This window comes from Bidens hawaiensis, unplaced genomic scaffold (genome assembly GCF_021521415.1).
Source record: "Bidens hawaiensis isolate Kalapana, Puna unplaced genomic scaffold, B.hawaiensis_p1.1 tig00011638_1, whole genome shotgun sequence".
Classification (NCBI taxonomy): domain Eukaryota; kingdom Viridiplantae; phylum Streptophyta; class Magnoliopsida; order Asterales; family Asteraceae; genus Bidens; species Bidens hawaiensis.
In genome coordinates, this window is record NW_027491915.1 from 339,963 (window position 1) to 365,412 (window position 25,450).

The following is a 25,450-nucleotide window of genomic DNA, read 5'->3' on the forward strand; positions in this document are numbered from 1 at the left end:
GATCAACCAAGAACATATATAGATATAATTATAGTTTTCTTGTAATAAATCCACAACTATAATATACCAAAATTATGAACAAGATTTTTGGTATTTTGGGAGTGATCAAGATTAAATGAGTTTGTTAATTTCATGATAAAGGGTCATTATCCACTTTATTAAAACTCATCTTCAATTCTACCCACATCCCCTTCCAATTTTTGTATCTTTCCTGTTTAGGTTTGTAGGAAGGCCCTCAAAAGGCAAGAAAAAGAAACAAAATTTTGAAACTTAATTGATTAGTTTCTCTCCGTAAATATACATAAAGATTCATCCCTCAACATCACCCATTATTTCTTTTGAGCTTGATTTAGAATTCATGGAAAATTCTGATGCTTTTGAGCTTGATTTCAGCTGTGCCGACCGATCCATGTCGTTTCCAAATGACTCTGGAGACATATCTCCACATGAGAATAAGCTTGGGAAGGGAATTAAGACCGAGATCAAACGGATCGAGAACACCACAAATCGGCAGGTGACTTTTTGTAAGCGTCGCAATGGGTTGCTCAAAAAGGCGTATGAGTTGTCCGTTCTTTGTGACGCCGTGTTTTCTGGTCGTAATAAATTGCAACTTCTAGAGGAGATTGAACAAAGTGCACAAAAGCTTTATTATAAGTTATTTGTGAGATATTTAACTTTTTCTTAGGGTTTTTTGTGGAACAAAGATTAAGTTGTCGTTTGCATTTTGTGTTTGTTTCTTTTCCTCAAAGAGATTATGTTTATTTTATCTTTCTTACATATTATGGTACCTTCAAGATCTGTTGTTAAAGATGTCAATATAGAAGTCACAAGTGGATACGTTGCAAGCCAGTAAGCAGAGATTTAGGAAGTTTATTTGCAGGCCTCTTAGATCAGCTTACTTTCATTGACGTTTTAGCTCTCTCTCTCTCTCTCTCTCTCTCTCTCTCTCACACACACACACACACACACAAACGCAATATGTTGTCAAGTTCCTATTTGCTCAACACTTGCATCATTTTGGCACTTCCTTAATAAGCATACGTCAGTTAAGCATCATAAAAGCAAAGTGAAAGAACTCTCAAAATAGATGTCTTGTAAAGAATAAAAAAATAATAAAAAGAGAGATCAAATTTCAAATTTGTTGGACTTTTTCTGATCACTTGTTCTTGTTTTTCTAGCTAGTTGCTACAACTTCTTAAAATATAAAGAAAAAGTATAGTTGCCTGTCAAAAAGCCTCTAATATTATGTCAAGATGAACCAAATTAGACCAAGTTTATATAAGAAAGAATTACTTAGTTCATTTTTTATTTGTATTCTTAGAAATTAGGGTTTTCACTCTTTAGATTATCGCATAGTGGTTTATGGAGAGAGAGAGAGAGAGAGAGAGAGAGAGAGAGAGAATCCGTACAATAATGTGTGACATGAAATGAACGGCTCTGATTTACTCATAGATTACAGTGAAAAAAGAACAGTGATTTTGGATCTATGATGAGAGTAAAGGGTTAACTGAATAATCCATTGTGTAAAGAGTTCCAAGACACGTGGCAGCAATCCTCGCCATAGAAATAGGCAGCCAATCATAATGATAGATGTGATGACAACGTGGCAGAGAGAACCAATCAGTAGCTTCGACCAAACTGAGGTGATATACAGTGTGTGCATATTTGGTTTCCTTAAGATCTCCGAGAAAAGTGAGATTTTATTCAATTAGTACATTTTCTGTTTCCTTAAAATCATAGACATGTCCTACTGTTTCAAATGCTTTATGAATTAAGATTGCGTGTTGAAAGTATGCGTTTCTTTGTGTCTGGACATCAATTTATCCTATAGGCAAAGCCAAGAAACATATCTATACCAAAAGAAAAAAATGTTACTTTCCATCTAGGAATATCAAATAATTACTATTGCTTATAGATTAGGATTAAATCCTATGTTTCTAATTCTGTTTGGGTTCTACCAGGGACATCCTAAACACCTTTCTATACGCCCTTCTGTTTGGGTCCTGCGTACTATGATTTAATCCTATGTTACTTTCTAATTCCGCATAGGGCTATACATGAGGCTATATGGGTGTTTGATGTCCCTAAAAGACCCCTTATGTTTTCTTTTCTTCATAACATATATATAAGTGTTAAACCTAGAATGGTTCAACCCCAAGGCCCAAAAATAAATGATAAAAGTTAATAATGTTGTTACGCAAATCTACGTGCGTTGATGGCCTACTTTGTTTTCTTGATCGATGTTGCAGTGTTAAAGCGACGATCGATAGGTACAAAAAAACATGTTTAGACCCATCTAGCAATGGTTCGATTGCTGAAGCCAATGCTCAGGTACTCTTTCATATTTTATACTACTAAACCCACAACAGCAAACAACTTAAAATAAATGATCACATTTTTGTCGATTTTTTACACATTTATTTATTTGAGCATTTGATTATTCATTATTCATGTGCTCTAATGAAATATGTCGGCGTGAAACTACAGTTTTATCAACAAGAAGCTACAAAACTGCGTCATCAAATTGCAAACCTTCAGAACCAAAACAAGTAGCTATCTCAAGAACCTTGAAACTTCATATATAAATATACTTATGAAAAGACATTAATAACTTTTTTTTTGTGAGTAAAGGCAATTTTACAAGAACATAATGGGTGAATCTTTGACAGACATGCCTTTGAAGGACCTCAAGAACCTTGAAACTAAGTTAGAGAAAGCAATTAGCAGAACTCGGTCGAAAAAGGTATCTTCTTTCTTTCATTTATAATACTTGAAATCTTCACAATTTTCATTTGGATTCTCTATGTTTAAAAACTGCAGAATGAACTTTTATTTGCTGAAGTCGAGTACATGCACAAAAGGGTAAGTAATTAAGTACCTCTATTTCACTTTTTAAACTATTGTGGGCATTTGATACTTTTCTTTCTGTGAGCAACTAAGCATCATGGTAAGCTCATTGGTGACAGTGAGGCATAGCACAAAAAAGATAATATAGAGAATTATATGTTAAAGAAAGTTTAATATTGTTGACAAGGAAAAAATTACATAAGGGTATTTGTTTCCGCGTTTTTATAAAAAAATGGAATGATTGGAAATTGCAAATTTTGGAGAAATATTTAGTGATGAAACCAGAATCCAAAATAATGGAATTCGGGTTAGGCAACTGGGGATATGATATGGCTCGTTAAAACCTTTCTGTACGCTTATGAGCTCAGTACTTTACTCATAGCCCAAGTGATGCCCTTTGTTATGTTGGATCTTTCTAGCCATTTTCCCATTTCACGGGTTAAATAGGAGTCCCCTAACTCTTGCATTAGCTATGCATATTTTTAAGTATATGTTAATTCATGTTGACGGTTTGTGACGCAGGAACTTGAGCTGCACAACAACAATTGGTTCCTTAGAGCAAAGGTACATATATCTCCATATCCATCTCTAAAAAATCAATCCATTTTATAAATATATAATGTTTAATTAATATTTAGATTGCTGAAAACGAAAGAGCTCAGCAGCAGCAACACATGAGCTTGATGCCTGGAAGTTCTGATTACCAGCTCGCACCACATCAGTCCTTCGACGGTCGAAACTACCTTCAAACAAATGAGTTGCAGCCTAATAACGATTACCCTTGCCATGACCAAACCCCTCTCAAGTTGGTGTAAGTAAACACATACGTACGTTAAAAACTTAATTGTTTCTTGATAGTAAAAGCACAATATGTGAACATTTTGAGCAAGGGTAGCTTATTTGTGATTATGTGTTTTTGCAGGTAGTAATGATGGCAGTCGTGGTGTGTTATTCGATATTGGTCATTTCAACTAGAGCTGTGATAACCTTATTAATTAACTAGGACTACCAGGATATGTGCTTGCTATAAAATTCACTAACTAGTTACCTAGTTATTTAAAAATGAAGAACTCTAGATTAACACTGCAGTCTATTACATGTTGTGGAGCAACTTATATGTTACTTGGTATAATCATTTCTTGTGTGTGTTAAGATTAGGCCCCTTAGATTAACTGAATAATGAAAACGCCGTCAAATGTCATGTATTATTAATCTACTATATATAGAGATACAACGATGAAACCAATGTGAAGGGATTGAGAGACTAAATAAGATAGATTGAACAACAATCAAGGTACAAATTCCTTCAAGCACAATGGCGGTTTATCGAACCTTCAAACCTAGTAGTGAGATCATTCAGCATACGTCATGTAGGTTCCGAAACCGGATCCGACAACGAACGGTTTTGTTCTTGATAAACGTGCGAGACGGGTGCGGTATAAACAATCGATCGAACAAATATATAAAGATAATATTAAACGACTCCGTAACCGGTAATAATATATTCATAAGATAAAACGAACCGATCCCACCCAAGGTGAGCTACCCTTGGGTGGCTGTTTACACAATACAAAACACACACACAAATAAAACCAATAAAGTCCTGTTTGTAGCTAAACTAAAAACATTCTAGAAACTTTCTTCCCGTTGAAGCTAAGTGCGTGAATCGAAGCTCTCGTCTCATGTCCGGACCTCTCGTCGACATTAATTATTATCTTGACCGTGAATAAATAATGGGTTTCGTAATTTGATATCGCAAGTCACAAATATTGGCCTTACACGTCACAAAATTGTCAACCTCACATCCTTCTCCAAGACGCTTTTGTTGAACATCATCACCATTTTCCTTGATGATGCTAATGGGCTTTGATACTAATTGTCCACTAATGCAAAGCGAAATTGCAATATGTCGCGTATAATGTATAGCAGAGCTAATAGTCTCAAAGAAGAAAATAGCTACGTAATGCTCGAACCAAAGTGTGATATGCTGAGCTAGAGCCGGAAATTGAAAGTTTTTGCCTAAAAATTGAAGTCGCCTACCTAAAAGCCAGTGTTGTAAAACACGCTAGGCGGTCCCTAGGAGGCTGCCCTCTATGTAGGGAGTACTCGGAGTTGACTTTGGTGGCCGAGTAATCCCGAGCGCTCTGACTTTTGACCAAGTTAATGGACCTTGGCGGGTAACCACAACAGCAGCAACACCTAGCCTAGTGTGTGCTACACTAGTTAGCGTACCCTAAGTTAGTCTGGTTATGATTTTGGGAGTATGGGTCATCATAGGACATAACACTCAATCCGCGCATGCACACTTGTAAGAAAATGTACCATATGCCGGTTAACGCAAGGAACACCCTACGGGTCAGAAAAGTGATTTTCCATCTTTTTAACTTGATTCAAACCTACATACTCATGTTTACCCATTTTACTCACTTATTTCATGGTTATGTCTCTGTAACACATTATAGTAACACTCCATCCTTAATCATATGATCCTCTTTTAACACGCTAAAAATTGATATATTTATTAACAAATGGGTCACTAAACAATTATATAGATATCGCAGGTAAATTAAGAATTTACTAGACATATTATTGATCACGTTACTAAATACAACATATGATTCCATTGTCATGATTAGAGGTGCATAAAAAACCCGAACCTAACCCTACCCGTAGGGTACGGATAGGGTATGACTTTCAATGCTAAAACCCGAACTACCTGATAATACCTGAAACCCGGTTCTAGTTATACCCGAAACCCGGGTTTTTTCCATACCCGAACCGGGTTTTTTGCATACCCGAACTGGATTTTTTTGCATACTCGGATGTTAGTGTTTGTACACATGTGTCTGTATAGCACTTGACAGTGGTTGTGTGGCTACCTGCTGATATATAGCCGCCATCCAACAGATCTTTTTTTAAACACATATTTGATATAAATACTTATTTAGAGCAACGCTTTTTGATATACCAAACAATTTAAAACACATAAAATATATGTTTTTTTATATCATTTGTTTAGTTTCTTACATATGTTTGAATGAACTTTGAAGTTTGTATGAAAAAAAATGTAGTTAGGATAAAAAAACGAAGTAGGCCCGTTAACAGAAAAACATTGCAGAAAAATGGTTTTTTTAAGACCCGGAAATAGGGCATTCAAATACCCGAAAAACAGGTTTTTTCAATACCCAGAAATAGGGTATTCAAATACCCTGGTATTGAAGACCCGGTTCAATGCCCGACCCGGACCCGATACATAGGGTATGTTTTTTCAAGCCAATACTCGGACCCGAACCCGACCTGGGTATTACTAATATCCAATTTTTTAATACCCGCTCATACCCAAACCCAATTCCATACCCAAACCCGGGTTTTTCTAATACCCGATTTGTGCACCTCTAGCCATGATGCCATCTATTTACTAGGGGTTTTCTCTTGGGTCCAGTGTTAGATAACTAGTAATAGTTTGAGGGTCTGATTGTAATAAGTGAATACTAGGAGGGTCAAATATGTTAATTGTTTCTTTCTCTCAATTGTAGCTAACATTGGTACCAAAGCCTACCGATTCTAGGTTAATTTTGTTCATCAATTCAATCGATTGATTCAATCAATCTTTCTATTCCGTTTTGTTCTTTGAATTGTTCATTCTTTCGATCAATTTATGTTCGTTTTTCAATTCAATTCTTTAAATTGGTCATTTGTTCGACTAATTTCTGTTCCAATTTGATCAATTAACCTAAACCCTAATTGATAAAGTTTCCCCAATTCTGATGACGACTCGAAATCAGACTATGGATCAGAGAGTTCAGGAACATGATTTAGCTCTGATTCGTTTGGAATTGGCTACAACTAAGAATACAGATAACCTTGCTTCCATGATCAAATGAATGAGATTCTCAAAAGTATTCAAGCTTTGGGCAATAATCAAAACAATAATAACCATCACAATGCAGATGGTGGTATTGGTTCAACAAGCAGTCCACAATATTTTCCTTATCACAACAGCAACAATCGCCTAACCAAGATAGAATTTCCAAGATTTTGTGGTGAAAATTTGGAAGGGTGGCTATGTAGAGTGGAACATTTCTTTGAAATTGATGCAACTCCCGGAAATCTTAAGGTTCGTTATGCTATAGTTCACTTAGATGATACAGCTTTACTTTGGCATCAGTCATTTGTGAAATCTAGGGGTGGTAGTGTTGAAGGGATGCCATGGTCATAATACAATGAAGCCATAGTTGCAAGATTTGGTTTAAGTCTTAATCAATATGCAATGGGTACTTTGGCAGACTTAAAACAAACTACACAATCTTTTGATGAGTTTTGTAAAGAATTTGATTTGGCATTAACAAGGGTTAATATCTATGATGAGTATGCTATAAGTTTGTTTCTAAGGGCAATTAAGTCTTAGATTGGGAATCCGGTGAAGTTACTTAGGCCAAGAAACTTACCAGAGGCATATATGTTGGCTAGGGTTCAAAATGACAATAATATGTCTTCAATACAATCTTCAAAATTTTTTAAACCATCTTATACATCTTCTGTTCCTAAGATTACTGATTATGGTAATAGAGGTATGGGAGGTATTAATAATTCCTTGTTACCTACACCACTCTTAAAACCTAAACCACTGAATTCTAGAAGATTATCCCACAAAGAAATTGAAGAGAAAATAGCCAAAGGTGAGTGTTTTGGCTGCAATGAGAGGTATACACCAACTCATGTTTTATAGAAAAGTTAACTCAAGAACTTTTAGATGCCGGTACAATTCGAAACAGCCAAAGTGCTTTTGCATCTCCAGTAGTTCTGGTTAAAAAGAAAGATGGCACTTAGAGATTCTGTGTTGATTATAGGAAATTAAATGAAGCCACTGTGAAAGATCGGTACCCTATTCCTTTGATTGAGGAGCTATTAGATGAGTAGGGAAATGCTACTATGTTTTCTAAATTGGATCTCAGGGCCGGTTATCATCAAGTTAGAATGAATGAACAAGACATCCACAAAACAGCCTTTAGAACTCACCAAGGACTGTTTGAGTTTGTAGTTATGCCTTTCGGCTTAACTAATGCATCTGCAACTTTTCAATCTATGATGAATGCCACTTTCAAGTCATTGATGAGAAAGACTACACTAGTATTTTTTGATGATATATTAGTGTATAGTCCCACAATGGAGCAACACTTGATTGATTTGGAACAAGTATTAATCCTTTTAGGGAGAGATATATTGTTTGCAAAGAAATCCAAGTGTTCATTTGCAGGGGTAAATGTGGAATATTTGGGCCATATAATTTCGGGTCAAGGTGTACAAACGGACCCTAAGAAGATAATAGCCATTCAACAATGGCCAGTTCCAACTAATCTTAAACACTTAAGGGGGTTTTTGGGACTTGCTGGTTACTATAGAAGGTTTATTTAATCCTTTGGGGTGATAGCCAGACCTTTAAATGATTTAATTAAAAAGGACAATTTTTCTTGGACTAAGGATGCTGCAACGGCTTTTGAATTACTTAAGGCAGCTCTGGTTTCTGCCCCTGTATTGGCTCTTCCTGATTTTTCAAAACCTTTTGTGGTAGAAACTGATGCTTCCTCAAAAGGTTTAGGAGCTGTTCTTATGCAATATAATCACCCTATAGCTTTTATAAGTAAGGCCCTTTATACTAAACAACAAGCTTTATCAGCATATGAAAAGGAATTATTGGCAATAATAATGGCTGTTAAAACATGGCACCATTATTTGATTACCAAGAAATTCTTTATTAAAACTGATCAAAGGAGTCTTAAGTATTTGTTAAGCCAAAAGATCACAACTCCCTTGCAGCAAACATGGTTAACCAAGTTAATGGGGTATGACTATGAAATTTTTTATAAAAAAGGGTCTGAGTATGTTGTGGCAGATGGTTTTTCTAGGGTCCAAGGGTTAGCTTTGTTTGAAATAGGAATGAGTTCCATTAATCCTTTGTTGTTAGAAAGGATTAAAGATTCTTGGAGGGCTGATGATCAATTAAGGGCTGTAATTCAGAAGTTGGAAAATGGTCAATCTATTCCTAATGTTTCATGGAATGGCAATTTACTAAAACGAAAGAACAAGTTATGGGTGGGCCATGATCTGCAGTTACAAAATGACATTTTACAGTTGTTTCATTCTTCCCCTATGGGTGGCCATTCCGGGTATTATCCTACTTTGCGAAAGGTTAAAACTTTCTGTTATTGGATGGGGTGTTATAAGCAAGTGTTTTCATTTGTGAAGGAATGCTCTTAGTGTCAACAAGCCAAGTATGAACCAGTGGCAAATCCAGGTTTGTTGCAGCCATTACCAGTTCCCACTCATGTGTTCACAGTTGTTTCTATGGATTTTATATCAGGCTTATCCAAGGTGCAGGGTAAGGATACTATTTTGGTAGTTATTGATCGCCCTACACTGCCTCTCAAGTAGCTCAGGTATTCATTGATAATGTTCTTAAACTACATGGTTGTCCTATGACAATTGTGTCAGATAGAGATCCCATTTTCTTGAGTGATTTTTGGAAAGAATTCATGAGGCTGCAAGGTGTTCAGTTGGCTTACTCAACTGCCTATCATCCACAAAGTGATGGCCAGACAGGAGTTTTAAACAGGTGTTTAGAAACTTACCTAAGATGCATGTGTATGCATTCTACTCATCAGTGGCTTAAATGGTTGAGTTTAGCTGAATGGTGGTATAATGTGACTTATCATTCTGCCCTAAAGATGAGTCCTTTTGAGGCTTTATATGGGTTTCCACCTCCTATCCATATTCCGTATATATCACATGATACTTCTGTTGATGCAGTGGAAAATTTATGAAGAGACAGAGAGGCAATGGTTAATATTCTTAAAGATACTTTAACACAAACAAGGAATAGAATGAAGCAATACGCAGACAATAAAATAAGTGAACGAGAATTTCAAAGTGGTGATTGGGTGTACTTAAAACTGTATCCATTTGTGCAAAACACTCTGAGAAGGCAGAAGCATTCTAAATTGGGTCCGAAATATTTTGGGTCGTTCTTGATTTTACAGAAAATTGGAAAAGTAGCTTACAAATTGGACTTACCTAATGATGCCCAGCTCCATCCAGTGTTCCACGTTTCATTATTGAAACGAGCTTTTGGGTAGCATGCTCCGGTTATTCCTTTGCCGACAAACCCCCGCCTTATGTTGCAGCCACGTTCAATTGTTGATCGTCGCCTGGTTCAGAAGGGCAATAAACCAACTATGCAGCTTTTAGTCCATTGGCAGGGTTTACCTCTGGAAGATGCTTCATGGGAGGACTTAGTTGAGTTTGACTTGAGATTTCCCGGGTTCAATTCTTGAGGTCAAGAATTCAAAATGGGGGGAAAGTATTGTTAGATAAATAGTAATAGTTTGAGGGTCTGATTGTAATAAGTGAACACAAGGAGGGTCAAATATGTTGATTGTAATAGTGAGTCGCTGTTAGTTAGTAGTTACTATAACTACCAGTTTGTTAATGAGAACGAACAGCTATGATTTGACCGAACTTCTTCTCTAATTGTTTCTTTCTCTCAATTGTAGCTAACATCCAGTAAAAGCCCACTATATATAATACGAAGCCCAGAAATTAATTCGATGGGCCTTCTTTTTCAAAATTAAATTAGCTTTGACCTTGTTTGCCCGTAAAGTTGTAAACATATATTTTTTTTAATCTCATGTTAATTTCATCGTTTAAGCTCGCGTGTCCACAACTACAAATCCAAAAACAGATTAAGGTATTATAATGTGTAATTATATTGACACGAATGACGTAATCATGAGTTTACGTGAGACTGAGAGAGCCAAAAATGAGTCAAGCAAAACAAGTCGGGTCTAGATAACAAAAAAGGTAAATAATGATATAACACAATGAAAGAATTTGATATAACCTAAGTTATATTAAATATGAAAGAAAAAATAAAAGAATAACCTAGTTGCTAGTATTTTTAAATCCTTTTTTTCACAAGTTATACAAACTCAAACTCTCCAATCGTCATAATGCCACCTCGCGACACGACCGCTAGTTTTCCCAACTCATGAAGCTTTAATACCCATTGTGCTTTAACATCTTATGCGTTATTATGTGTATAAAATGTGTATAGTTTTCTAAATTGTCAAGTATAGCTCCGGAAGGCAATTCATTCTTAGGCTCTTAGCCATGATATGAGTAAACGGAATCCGCCATTTTCCCTTCCAAGCTTCTGTATATTTTCCAGAAATGAATGCTCACTTTCTAATTACTCTCCCCTTGTTAGTACTGATTCTACTGCATGGGTTTTGCTTTCATTACTGATGTTAATTTTGACATGAAATGAAAACATGACAGTGCTCATGTTGGGACTGAGTGGCATTTACCGGTTCAAACTAGCGTAACCGGATATCGATTACCTAGTGAGTCTAATAACAAGCAGGGCCGGCCCTTGGGGGGGGGGGGGTCAACGGCCCCCAGCCTGACATCCCGCTAGGCCCGAAATTGTTTTTTTAAAAGAATTATATGTATTTTTATGGCAATATATATATTTAATGTTTAAACTCAAATTACATAACAACTAGTTTGGCTAATTGACAAAGATGTATAACTCCCAACCAAAAGGTTGTGAGATCTACTCTCATTTAAGACATGCTTAAGTCAACTTTTAAACAAAAGTTTTTACACAACCCAAATCATAACCAAGTATGCTTATTTAAAAATTAAATTGTTTAAAGTTTAAACCCAACAAAATACTCATTTTACTTTAGGCCTAAAAATTTTTTCCGCCCAAAATATTTTTCGCCTTCGAAGCCGGCATTGATAACAAGTTTTTATGATTTTAAATAAAGTAGACTTAATGCACAAAATCAAATTTATTGAACATATCCCCATTAGATTACATATTATATTGTAGTACACTACAACAAAGACTCCTTAACAATAACTGATTAAATTTGTTGAACATATCCCCATTACATATTATATTATAGCACACTACAACAAAGACTCCTGAACCAAAACTAATTAAATATATATAAATTATATATAGAGGGGGTTGATGCAAAGTTAGCCGAAACTCATCATAAGAGTTTTAAGAGCTTCATCAGAAATAATTTTGTACATTTCCTCAGTGAAGTGAACTGCATCCCAATAAACGTATTTGCTTCTATCGGCACAAGTGGACAGCCCTTTACAGCTTGGTCCGAACTCTAATCCTGATCCACAACAGCCCTTTGACGCCTCCACAAAACCTGTCGTTTATATATCATGTTATGTATGTTCAAATAACTGAATAAGTGTCAATATATTATATAACGATCAATGCATTGATCTTACCGTATTTTCCTGGGTTATGAATTGTGTCGTATACGAGGCCATAAATATCCGTGTAGAAATATGCTACCCCTAATGATGGTCCTAGAGTAGCCATGAGAGATTTAATCTTGGAGTTAAGGAAAGAGCAACCTTGTTGTAGTCATCAGCGCAACCAACAGTGCCTTTAAGCGCTCTAACAAGCGGAGTACATCCAAATGGCTCCATGCCCACCATTATCAATCTCCTTGCACCTTCGGCGTGCATTGCCTATATATGAGGGATACACACATATGTTTGTTATAAGAATACAATGACTACATGCAAATCTACAAGGTATTTATAATGAACAACCTAGCAGGCCCGGCCGAAGGGGAGGACGGAGAGTGCAACAGACCCAGGCCCACTCTTTTGAGAGCCCCATAATTGTTAAAAAAATATATTTTATATATAATTTTGTTTTAACGCCAAAGGCTACAAAATAACTCTTTGATTGAATGGAAAGTGTTTTAGATATGGAGACAAAAGTAATGGATTCAATTACCACAATTAATGTTCTTTTTTTATAAAAAAAAACTTTCATTTATATGTCATTTTGGTAATATTTTATTATTATTTGTTTGTTTTGAGCTTTTTAAAGACAACTTTATTAGTAAAATTGTAAAATTATCTATTACATAATTGGAACGCGATTTTAGATGCCTGTTTTTTTACTTGTCCCAGGCCCCAAAAACTTTAAGGAATTATTGAAAACGGCCCTTCATAGTATGATTGTAGATACTAGAATTGTCAATGATGATGTATGTAGTATGTACGGATCAGGAATTTTTGGGCTTAGGCCTGGATACAATCCGGCCCATTGACCAAAACTAGCTCACACACCTCTCCTATATAAGGAAGCCTAACACTCTCATTAAAGAGCCCTCTCTGTCACGTCTCTCTCAACATTTACTCTACCTAAATATGTAAATATACTCTAGCTTATGTGTATATACTCTTGTTATACATTTACATATACCGATACTGACTTGACTGTCAAACGGTAGTGTTCCTAAGACCCCGGTCTCATCAACGAGCATATTTACCTTGGTTTGATCCCACCCGGGCCACCTACCCAGTTTTGACCGTGATTTACTTATCCTTCGACCGGTTAGTGTGATATGACTGGACCAGGGTTTATAGGATAACTAGGTTCCCCCGGTTATCAAAAATTAAATAAGACGGTAATATTATTATATTTATTCCACAAAACCGAAAGTTAAAAATAAACTTATTTGGCCCCGGAGGCCGTTAATTTTCTAAACAGGGTTCAGCGTGTCGTTCATGGTACTTTGTCGTCTCTTACGACCCAACGCTTTGTTTTTAGTAGAATTGGTTTTGCTATTCAAAAGGGGTTGCGGCGCAGCTTGTTGCCCGTTTGTCTGCCACTTTATTGTAATCGTTTTGATTTTAATGATAAATTAACATATTTGAAATAAAAAAAAAACTTATTTTATAATATATTCTTTAGTATAATATATATAAGTAGTAGATGTATCATTTCCTGATCTTTTAATACAAATTTCCAACATCCGTTTCCCATTTCGTATCCAAAGTTTAAATTCAATATTCTCTGGTTACGTAAATAACGAGGTGTAACTGGTTGTGAATTTTTGTTTTTTAACCGTGTTTGAAATTATCCCAGAAGTGAGTCTTTCGAGACATCCATTGTTTCGAACGTTTGTTTATCTTTAAAAAGTGCTTAATTATGCCATTTGATTACTTTGACCGGCATATTTTTAAGGTTTTTACTGTTATATTAAACTTGTAATAATTGTTAGGTATAATAACTGCATTAAAACAAATAAATATATGAAAGAGAGAGAGAGAGAGATGAGACCTTAATGTATTTGGCCATGGCAGATATCAAAAAAATCTTGATACTCGTCGATGGTATATTGTTGTATATTGTTTAGAACGAGTGGGCTCCACATAATAATTTTGTAGGAAATCATTAGTACCCATGCTTAATAAAAACACAGCAGTTGTGACGATTTTTTGAGCTCTTGTCTTCCCCACCACCCTTCCTAGCCTTGCCTTGTATTCCCGAAAATACTCCAATTGCTTTGACAATGAGATCACATTCTATTTCATGCAAAAAAAAAAAAAAAACAAATATGACTCAAAGAAAATTTTACAACTAATTATTCTTTTAATAAAAAAGTGACCCATTTTCCATAAGAACGAGGTAAGTTTCTTAAAGATGATGTAGTTACCGATAGTTGTGGTGTAAGATCATCGAAACCAGAACCGCCGGATGCAAAACTAACGCCCTTAGCAAGTTGCGCATTTGTCAAATTCGGGTCAAGATAGGCGGGTATATATTTCGTGTGACCCAATGCATCCGCTGGAAGTTAAACAAAAATACCTCATAAAAAATATATAATGTTAGGATCAAGTATAAACAACTCTTGAGAAACGTACAAATATATACCATAGGAATTATTACTCTGCGTACTTATTTTTGTATTGTAATTATTTATTTTAAAGTTGTAGAGTAATAATAATTACTTTAGTTATAATTTATATGTTTAGTAGATTAATTTCACTTATACTGGACCTCATCTCTTACACACACATATATTTATATGTAGGAAGCCATTACTCATTTGTCTAGTAGTGAAATGATGCATTTAGTACCAATGAGATCGGTGGCAAGTCTTCCGTTGCAAAACCGTCCAGTGGGGCGGCTATCATAGAAGTCTTTCCCGTAGGGCAAGAAATTAACCTTTTGGTCAGTCTCAAGGTTATTGTTGTTGCCAGGATCGACGCTAGAGTCGCCAAACACGTAAATGCAAGACAGATTGTGCTTGGATGCAACAAGCCGTAGTTTTGCTATGTCTAAAGCCTGTGCATGTACAACTAGCAAAGCTAGGAGTACAATAAAAGCCTGCATTATCATATTAGGATTTGGCATGAGAATGTGAAAGCTTCTTTGCTTATAGTTGAATTTGAGCATGAATGGTTGATCTCTCTTCTGGCTTATATAAAGAAGCAAAGTTGCACAGGTCTTTAATTCTGTTAGGTGGTGAATTCAATGACTTTATCAGACATATTGATCAAATTTATTACTAGGGTCTTCTAGATTTTAGTTATTCGGATTTACAAGTATCATATATTATTTTCCCAATCAGGCATCACTAGCTAGGCAGCTATAGCTCAGGTGATCAAGAGGTTTTTCTCAAGGTTTCCTCCTAGAAGACCCGAGCTAGGGAATTTTTTATTCGAGCTCAGGTAAGGAGCAGTTGACGTAGGAGGCTTCCTTTCAGGGACCTACTAGACGGACTAACGTCATTCAAAAAAATAATATCTTAACAACTTTAAGAACGATATATTTTTGTTTGTAAATTGTGCATGGAAGAAAACCTAAGTGATTTGCGTGACCAAAACAGTTTTCTATTGAATATCGATCTCCTATAAAGAACCGACCCAAAGCCTCCACATTTTCACAGCCTTTGGGTGGGGTTTGGTGTTTAACCGGGTGGGTGTCATTTACTTTGTACTAGCTCATCGACAGATGAGCCACAATAATTCACACCAGTCAAGTCAATGTTTGATATATAACTATAAATTTAATAGAAGCAAGAATAAAGAATATACATACAACTAGTTTTTCGCGCCGGCCGCCGGGTAGTTGGCAAAACCTCAGTGTTGAAACCCAGGCGTTGGTAAAACCTGGGCAATACGACAGTGAGACAACGCGAATTCAGTTGATATCGGTTACGTTCGTTACGATATAGGCACCACTGATAAAATTTGAGCGTTAAAACCAAAAATTAATTTGTCAAATTATCATATAAAAAGATTAACATATTAAAAAAACAAAATATTTAAAATGATGTTTATTTGATCTGCAAACCGAGTGGTGGTAAAATTTGAGCGATGTCAATCATGGCATTGAGGCGATAACACGACACGAATTCGATTGGTTTCAATTACGTTCATTACGGTATTGGAGCTAAAAAAATGAATATGTGTGTGTGTGTGTGTAAATTAAGGGGGACCAATAGCCAATTGGGGGTGGGAGTCGGGGGGCGTCGATCGGTAAACTTGCGCATAAGTAAAACCCGTGTCACACCCAACCTAAGGCGGAAATGCCAGCGCGTGATCCGATTGCTCACAGCTCGAAGATACTATCATAATATAAAAGTGACAATATCTAATTAATTATTTTATTTCAATTACACACAATATCCAAATACAACAAAGCTATTCAAATAAACAAAGAAAAGCTCAAATAAAGATTAACTTGTTTATATCCTAAGGTTTTGTCTATGTGTCCAACTTCAGTCTTCAATACAAGCAACCTGCATATGCGTAGAAAATGGAGTTTATCAACAACACATGTTGAGTGAGATGATCACCAATTTTGACACAACAAATAATATATGAAAGATAATTGATAAATGATAAGTGACAAATGCGCAAACCAACCATGTGATAGTAATCAATCATATCATAACAAAGCATGTATATAACCAAATCACAACCACAGACTTGATAGTGTGCCAATGAATCGTTGCCAAGCGAATCAGGCATTGATTACAATGACTGAGATTGTCGGTTTACCTTTGCCAAGCGAATCGGGTTCCGGTTACTAAGAAGGTCGTATGATCATACTAATGAGAATCCAAGACTTGATAGAATACAAACACACTTAAACAAATAGCAATTAGCAAATAGCATTTAATTGATACAACACACAATGATCATGCTTGCGATTGTTTGATATATATATATATATATATATATATATATATATATATATATATATATGATAGAAAATATGAATAAGTACGCATATGTCCCCAAAACGTTTGAAAACAGTAATTAAAAAGGGGAATAATCAAACTCACCTTAGATCAATGATAAGCGATTAAAAAATGCGATTAGATGAGCTATGGAATAAGCGAGTCGTCCACTACAGGTCAAATGTTATAAATTATCAGAATATGAATCTGTGGGATATGATAATACAATTAAAAACGAACTCGTAGCCACTGGAATCAATCCAAAAGGACATCTAGAACTCCGGTTATGTTAAATTAAAGATTTAAGCGAGTTGGTACTGACCAGAATTCGAACAGCGAGTCGGAAGTTGGATTTTGGTCAGTAGCCTTAAAATTTCGTTTCGAGAATAAAAGTCTTCTGGACCGAACATTGAATCCGACCAGAAGTGTGAGAAAACGTATAGTCAAACTTGTTGACTGTTTTACCCTTTATCGGGTTTTAAGAGAATTGACCAGTCAACACCCTTCAACCACCGAAATTTATTAAAGGTTATTGACTAGGGAATATGTATGAACGATTTTACAGTTAACAACTTACCCGAAAAGTGAAAGGAATGATGAGAAACGGAAGTCAAAGGTCCTAAAGCAAGCAAAGTCAACGATCGAGTCTTGTATCTTTAACGAATATGCAAAAACCGAAGGGTTTATGAGATGGCAGAGGCTAGTGACGGTTGAAGGAGGTGGATTAGGGTTAGATTAAAGTTTACAGCAGATGGTTATGACTTGTTTGTATAGAAAAACATAAAACGAACTAATTATGGCTTTTTGGTCCGTTTAAGCAAGTAAATACGTTTTAAGGAAAGAATCAATGAAATATAACAAAAGATATGATCTTTATCAGGGGAAAACGAATTAGAATATGTGTTTTAGTTATATTATGTTTCCTTGGTCCTTAAGTCACTCAAATATGCTTAAAATAAACGATTTTATACCTAAAATAAACTAGAAAATGATCTAACACGAAACGAGTGTGTGCAGATGTCCCACAGCGCCGCGCGGTGGGGAAGGGGTAGCCCACCGCGTGAAGCTCCGGTCTAGGGTGCCTAAGTTTTAATTTTTGACGATATTGGTCCTTGAAGTTTGTTATTTGGACATTTTATGAATCTTTTATGCATAATTTAAGAGTTTGAACAATATATAAAGTATAAGGGGCCTAAGGCGAACATTAGGAACTTAAATATTTATAATTATTTGAGTTTTTATTAATAACAAAGATCTAAAAATGTTTCGGGCCGGTTTAAACATACCCGAATGCGGTTTGAAAAATCCGAAATGTTACAACCCGAGCGTTGAGGCAGCGAATCTACGTGAATTCGGTCGGTATTCGTCAGCTTCGTTATGGTACCGGAATTCAAACAAAAAAAATAGCGTTTAGTCGATTTCCATTACGTTTAATTTGATAACAAACTAAATAAAACAAACAAAATTCACGAACCAATATGTGGCGCAATTGGGCACTTGCGGCACCAAAGTTCATATTTATATATATTATTATATATTGGTAATATTTTTAAAGGCCTATTTATATTTATTTCTAAAGGCACAATTTATATTTATTTCTAAAGGCACAATTTATATTAAACACCCGGTTGAAGCAAGGGTAAAACAACACAGTAAGCGTATGAGAGGATTACAAATTTGATTAAAATTTATACCAGTCTCTTCAAAGGATAGATTTGTGTTTCGACCTGTATTTAATACATGGGTAACCGAGTGATTTGTTGATGTCTTCCAATATTTTTATCACCTTATGACCTTATCTTAGCTTCTTTAATATATTTGAGAATTGAACTTCATTCCTATTCTTTCAAATTCATCAACAACCGATAATGATAAACTGATAATGTCGTGTAAAATTAAATGTCGTTTAGGGGTAACCGGAAATTGCCTTGTCATTGAGCAAAACAAAACACGGGTATAACTTATAGATTGTCCATATCAAATTTACACCATCTATCACAATCTATTAATTCCTAGCGACTTTGATCGTGTCCACCCGAAGGAAAGTTAGAATTTTTATCTAAACTACTGTCTTGTTCAGGTTGGTATTTTATGCTATTAAAAATCATGTTATTCCTTCCTCTCCTCAAGCTCCAAATTGTGACCACAAGTATTGATTGAATTATAATTAAAATTTTTACTTGACCACAACTAGGTTGATTTTGGTATTCCATTACATCAGAGATAGAGATACGTAAAAAGATGCAAGCTTACGCCTTCTTGAGATACTTTGTCAAACCAAATCCGCCCATAGACATGCTATTAACAAATGATCTATAGATTTAAAACAATAATTCACAACCTTTTGTTTAGTAGAGTAAATATCTAATTATATAAAATGATTAAAAAAAAGTATTAACTATAGATTATTTTGGTGCATAACTCACTTTGATGGGATTTAATGATGATATATTAGGAATTAGCTGCAATTCTTTAAAATCTTTGATGTCGGGTGTTAAATCATATCTTTTGTCAATGAATTAACACCAAAGAAACGAGATTAAGATGAACGAGAAGACCGATTCACTCTTATTAATTACAAATTGAAATTACAAAGAATTACAGAAAGAAAAAAATGAGAATTGATCGAATTAAACGAAAAACGTAAATCCTAAACAAGTGTTCTACCCCCAACTTATAAACTCAAGCGGTTATTAACAAACTTATTGCCAAAGTTGGCATATTCAGTCCCTAATCTTTCACAAACTTACCATTTTGAGCACAAAGTCTTATGAACAAATAATAGTTCCAGATTAGTCCCTGAAGTTTCACTAACTAAGCATTTAGTACCATAAACTCCAACAATCTCTACCTTCAAATGTCATTCAATGTTTTAGAAGATCTAAACAAAACTGAAACTTAGGACCCGGTATAACCTTGGTAAAACATGAAGGTTGGGTGTTTTAGAATGTACGCCATCAGCAATACATAGTTTGGCACTTGGTTCTAATTTTCCTTGACTTATGTGTGCATAAGTCAAGCAGCCAAATACTCTTAGATTTCCAAAATTTGTCTTTACGCCATTTCTCCATAGGTTATGTTTTAGAATGTACACCCGCAGTCTCGTAAAATAATTGTTAATAATGTATAGAAAATAAGAAGCCGGACATTCTTAGTAGATCTCCAACCAATGGCATGTGTATAGTCCGAAATACCCTTGGACTTATAATCCTCTTTGAAAATGTAGACTTTTTTGGTTTACCTATAATACAACTTTCACGTTATCCAAAATCACAAGCAAACAAGAATTTAATGACCACTTGCTTCTTTAACTCCATTAATTGCAAATTACTCATATAACCAAGTCTTATATGCCATAACTTGGCAGGATTGATCATTTTACCCTTTGCCACTAAAAAATTCTCTTGCGCACCACACCCATCTAACATATAGATGTTATTCTATTTTCTAGTGCCCGATAACACTACCATTAATCTTTTTACTACCCTTACCTTGGCTAATTTCACATTCTATAAACTAATTGCATAGCCCTTACTTTCAAAAGTGCCTGGTGAGATCAAATTCATAGTTAATTTTAGGAATGTACCTAACAGTGGATAATGATGGTCGGGTATTATGTATATATTTTAATTAGTTAATTGTTTATTTTTACTTGTTTATTGCATGAACTTCGATAATGCAGCCAAAATGGACCTATACGAGCACGGAATGAAGAACAGGGATGATCAGGACACAAAAACAAGGCATAAAATGAAGTTTGTTGGTGAGAAGACCCATCGCGCTACGGCGATGGGGTTGAAGACTGTCCATCGCGATATGCGATGGACCACTTTTTAGGATTGTTGACTTTCTGGTCCATCGTGCTACGCTATTGGCTGTGGAAGACCCAATCGCGATTCGCGATGGGTGCCAAAATCATGAAAATTAGGGTTTTATGTTTTAAAGCATTTTGACGAGCCTCAACTCAATTTTATCACGTTCCAGAGCAGTTCCAGGGCCTTAAAGACAATTTCCAACCTTCCGAATCACCGAGAGAGCATTTCTAATGGCATTCCTCATCAAAACTTAATATCTTTTGATTACGATGCACGGATAATCTTCTCGAATCATACCCGGGACGTAAAGTATTGAATATTTACAATTTTGTCATGTTTGAAGAACAAACTATTTATAATTATTTATGATTGATCTATGAGTATTGATGTTTGGTAATATTGTGCATTTAGTCGGTTTAGGTTTATTTCAATTAGAACGATTAATCTGTCAGTTGCTGTGATACTTGTTCATAGGATTGTTTTGATTAGTTTGAATATGATAAAGCATACAATTGCCCTTAATTGAGTCACATTGGTGATGTGTGGGTGAAATAATGTGTGTTAAGTAAGTTATATCGTGTATTTTATGTGTTTATATGTCTTGGACACGATTACTTTGAGTGGTTTTACGTTTACAGGTGAGCGGAGCTTAAAGGAGCTAAATGGGCGCATATGAGATGGAGTGGAAATAGAGATTTTATTACATGGAATGATAGAGAATTTGAATCCGAAGACGTGGCCGAAAACGGTGCGTAAAACGGAGCTATAACGAAGAAGTTATGGGCAAAACAGTGCAAGGGGGCTGTCACCATAAAGCAGTGGCTGATGACCGTAGGCTACGGTCCCACCGTAGCTTACGGTGGGAGACCATAGGCTACGGTGGCCTGGGCGGAAAAACACGATTTTTAGGTTTTTGTTGACTATTTTAAGCCCGATTCAACCCTAGGCCGCCTATCTTCGATATCACAACATACTTGGACGTTTTTGGAGGCTTCTTCCACCATCTTAACACCTCTCAATTACCCGAATCATCCATGGCATCATCCCCTTAAGAATCAAAGAAGCTATTCAAGACCACCATGCTAGGCTAAATCACTCATGACCATCTCCGGGTGTAGGGTTGAGTTGTTCATTGGATTGTTGGTACTCTAAACCTTAATTTTGGATTTTGTTTGTGTGCTTGAACATACTTTTGGGTAATCAATGAGATTTGCAGTTTATCAGTTATTGATTTTGGTCATAACAATTAGGATTGAGTTCTTAGTGTCATTGGCCTAGTTATCTTTAACCATAGAACTAATATTTCATCATTACCTAAGATTACAATCAAGTATATCATTGTTTAGCTGTGTTAATCAATTGGATTAAGTTCTAACGATCACCATAGTCAAACATTTAGTCTTTTGATTTATTGATTCAAACAAAGAGTATAATTCCATAGGTTTAATCATTTATCCAATTTGCTTCAAGACCTGAACCCTAGAGTTTGGTTGCTTTTTAATCATTGTTTACAAATCAAAATCTTTAAAACCGCTTGACATCGTCTGTCCACCTAGTATAATTAATAATTAGGTATTAGAATTGATTAGCACTTTCCATTGATTCCTTGTGGATTCGACACCTTACTTGCCCTAGCTAGTGAAGGTATTTTATAAATGCTTTTGATTGACCTTTCGACATCGATCAGGGACTGTTTGATAACCAGTGTCGTGTGTTAGCGATATGCCTAAGGTTTAACTAGTTAACCAACCTAATTCGATTGTTGATGATTAGTCTATTAGCGATTATTGTTACATGCTTGAACCCCGAGTGTTATTTATCTTTGTGACATGTTTGAACTTTGAATCATTTGCTTGCTTAATCCTAAAATCAAATCTTTGCTAGTGTGATCAGCACTCTTAATAGCTACTTCATAATGTTAGAAATTGATTACATGTTACACTGACTACATACTCCTCGTGGTTTGACACATTGCTTGCCCTAACTAGTTTAAGGTGATTAGGATATTAGATTATTTTTGTTTTTTACTAGATAGCGACAGTCTAGCATCAATAACTCCACCTTATCTAACTTCAACGGAACTTATTTGTGACCTTTTATGGTACATTATTGCCTATCATCTCCCAATTTAACAGTGCCTCGATCTTAATTTTTAAACTTTTGAACAAATCATTATTAGCGGCCATATAGTATGAACACCCTAAGTCCATGATCCAACCATCACCATAACTCTTTTCAGGCTACTACGCTAGCATAGTCTTCATTAGACTTATCCGGAGAAGAGTTACATTGGCTGTTTGAAGAACTAGCTTTGGGCTTCTTTTTATTTCTTTCAGGACATCAAATCTTGGAGTGTTTATCAGAAACTAAAAGAAATGGGAATCAGACCTGTAGTTATGTCGACCCCTATTGTCAGCCCCCCTCACCAATCTTGAGTCTGGAGTTATGTCGGTGATCAATCATCAAGTAGCATTCCAAAATGTTTGAAAATTCAAAAATGAAAGTTTGATTTTTTTTAGTTATTTAGTTATTATCCAAATTTAGTTTATTTTAATGTTTAGTTTGATTATTTCTCTTTGATTTAGTAATTTGTTTGAGTAGGGTTTTAGAGGTTTAGTTTATGTGAGTAGAGTTTTAAAATTGTTGAATATTGATGATTGATTTGAACTTTTAGTGTATTATGTATATTTAAGAAGAAATAGGAATGGATCTCATAATGGAACAATTTCTTACAATAAATGTTAAGACTTAAGGATCATCTTTTAAAACTCCCGAATTTTTTTATTTGGGTAATCTTTCTCCAAATATCGTCGAAATAAAACAATTTCCTCTTTTTACCAGAGTCCACGAGATGAAATTAGAAGAGCATACTTACTTAAAGGACCGTGTTAAAGTATGGCAAATTGAAAATAAATAATCTCACCTTTTATGTATTAGCCGATAATAATCATACCTTTAAAAATCACTATCAACGGTCCAACCTTTCAACTATTTTAGTATCAACGAACCTCCATTAAAAAAACACTTAATATTGTTAAGTTTTTTTCCGATTTTCAAACCGATGTTATAGGGCTTTTGATCAGAAGAATGATATAGGTCGACTAATGTAAGACTTATCTTGAACGTTGATCCAAACGAAGAAACATTGCTCTAATTCGGGTGTTTGAATTTCCAATTAACAAAAATCACGTCGTCTGAATCACCGTTTCGAGATAAGTTTTATAGCAATCGACTCGTATACTTCAAAAGCCCTAAAACATCGGTTTGAAACTCGGGAACAAAAAACTTAACGACGTTATGTGTTTTTTAACGGAGGTCTATTGAGACAAAAATAGTTCGACCGTTGGTAGTGATTTTTTAATGTGAGATTATTATTGGCCAATACACAAAAGGTGAGATTATTTATTTCCAATTTACCTTTTAGTAATACCAACTTTAGAGCATATGCGTTCGATCTTTTTCATATCTCTAAATTCAAAATTACACTAAAAATTATCACATTTTCTCTTATTTTCAATTAAATAATACTTTTTATACATTTATCATTATATTTTCTCTCCTTCACTCACAAGTACTTTAAAAAATATAAAAAAATTTATAACGTATCACAAAAACTTTTCAAATATACAAAAAAATCACTGCAATTTCTTTCTCCATCACTCACGACACCTTAAATCACTCCTTAATTATAAAAACTTCACTAACAGAAAATAACGTGTAGAATGAAAATGCTCTGAAACGGGGGAAAATGGTTTCCTGTTAGATGGTGGCATTTAATAGGTTGTATTCATTGTAATAATAACTTGGGACATTTATTCAACAGGGCCCTTGCATATTTAGTCTATTTTGTTAGGGTGTGTTTTTTAACTGTATCTGAATCGAAGCGACCCGAGACCCAAATAACCCAAATCGAATTCACCTGAACCGATTAAACTCCTAACCCGAACCCGAGATAAAATATTCGGGTCGGTATTTGGGTTGAAATACCCAGATTTGGGTTGACCCGAATAACCCGAAGTATAATACATCGATGCATGTATCCCTAGTTTTATAGGGTAGTTTAGCGGTGAAGTAGCACAGTGACCTTATGTATTCTTGTTCGGTTGTTCTCAATACTCCAATTAATATTGGATCTATCACATCCCAATGTATTAATGACCATAAAACATGCGGAGAATGTATCTTCAATTCAAAAACTTAAATAGTATAATATTTAAACTAATATTTATTGAGCATGTTTCTTCAATCTATACAGATATTAATCCAGACTACAACACTCCTTTATCTCATCTAATGCATTTTTGTATGATAAATTTCATGTTTTGCTAAATAATATATGCTATTGTTGAATATGGCTGTATATTATGGTTTTATAACGACTTGGAATATAGTTTTTTAATTTATGATATTGTTAAATGTGGATTTTTTTTTTAATTTGTTAAACCCGAAACCCAACCCGAATTTACCCGAACCGTATAACCTGAACAAACCGAACTTATTTGGGTCGGTTCTTGGGTCAATTTGTTTTGAGCTCAAACCCGAACAACCCGACTCAAACAACCCGAAACCCGAAGAACACCCCTATATTTTGCTACTTGCATATTTAGTCTATTTTTCTGTATATTATATTCAACAGGGCCCTTGTTAAGTGAAATGTTCATTAAATATACAACTTAAATAAACTAAATAATGAACAGCATTTTAATA

The 25,450-nt window shown here is 35.1% G+C and overlaps 1 protein-coding gene and 1 pseudogene across 2 annotated transcripts; one reads left to right on the top strand and one right to left on the bottom strand.

Moving 5' to 3' along the window:
• The first annotated feature begins 272 nt into the window (after positions 1-272).
• LOC143538526 (floral homeotic protein AGAMOUS-like) lies at positions 273-3,726 on the top strand. The gene is made up of 8 exons (XM_077032072.1): positions 273-606; positions 810-830; positions 2,250-2,331; positions 2,488-2,549; positions 2,632-2,743; positions 2,821-2,862; positions 3,370-3,411; positions 3,486-3,726. The coding sequence occupies exons 1-8, from the start codon at positions 359-361 to the stop codon at positions 3,660-3,662; spliced, it is 786 nt and encodes a 261-aa protein (XP_076888187.1). The 5' UTR covers positions 273-358; the 3' UTR covers positions 3,663-3,726.
• An 8,064-nt stretch (positions 3,727-11,790) lies between these two features.
• Positions 11,791-15,116, bottom strand: LOC143538527 (GDSL esterase/lipase At5g45950-like; annotated as a pseudogene). The gene is made up of 5 exons (XR_013136258.1): positions 14,818-15,116; positions 14,394-14,524; positions 14,018-14,262; positions 12,163-12,408; positions 11,791-12,077 (listed from the first exon to the last, which is right to left on the bottom strand). The product of XR_013136258.1 is annotated as a GDSL esterase/lipase At5g45950-like (transcript).
• Positions 15,117-25,450: the final 10,334 nt, after the last annotated feature.

Bases quoted from the DNA above. Each gene is read 5' to 3' on its own strand.
- LOC143538526 (XM_077032072.1), top strand. From the start codon at position 359: ATGGAAAATTCTGATGCTTTTGAGCTTGATTTCAGCTGTGCCGACCGA. The intron at 2,863-3,369 runs GTAAGTAATTAA...TTTGTGACGCAG, and splicing joins TCGAGTACATGCACAAAAGG to GAACTTGAGCTGCACAACAA. The intron at 3,412-3,485 runs GTACATATATCT...ATTAATATTTAG, and splicing joins ATTGGTTCCTTAGAGCAAAG to ATTGCTGAAAACGAAAGAGC.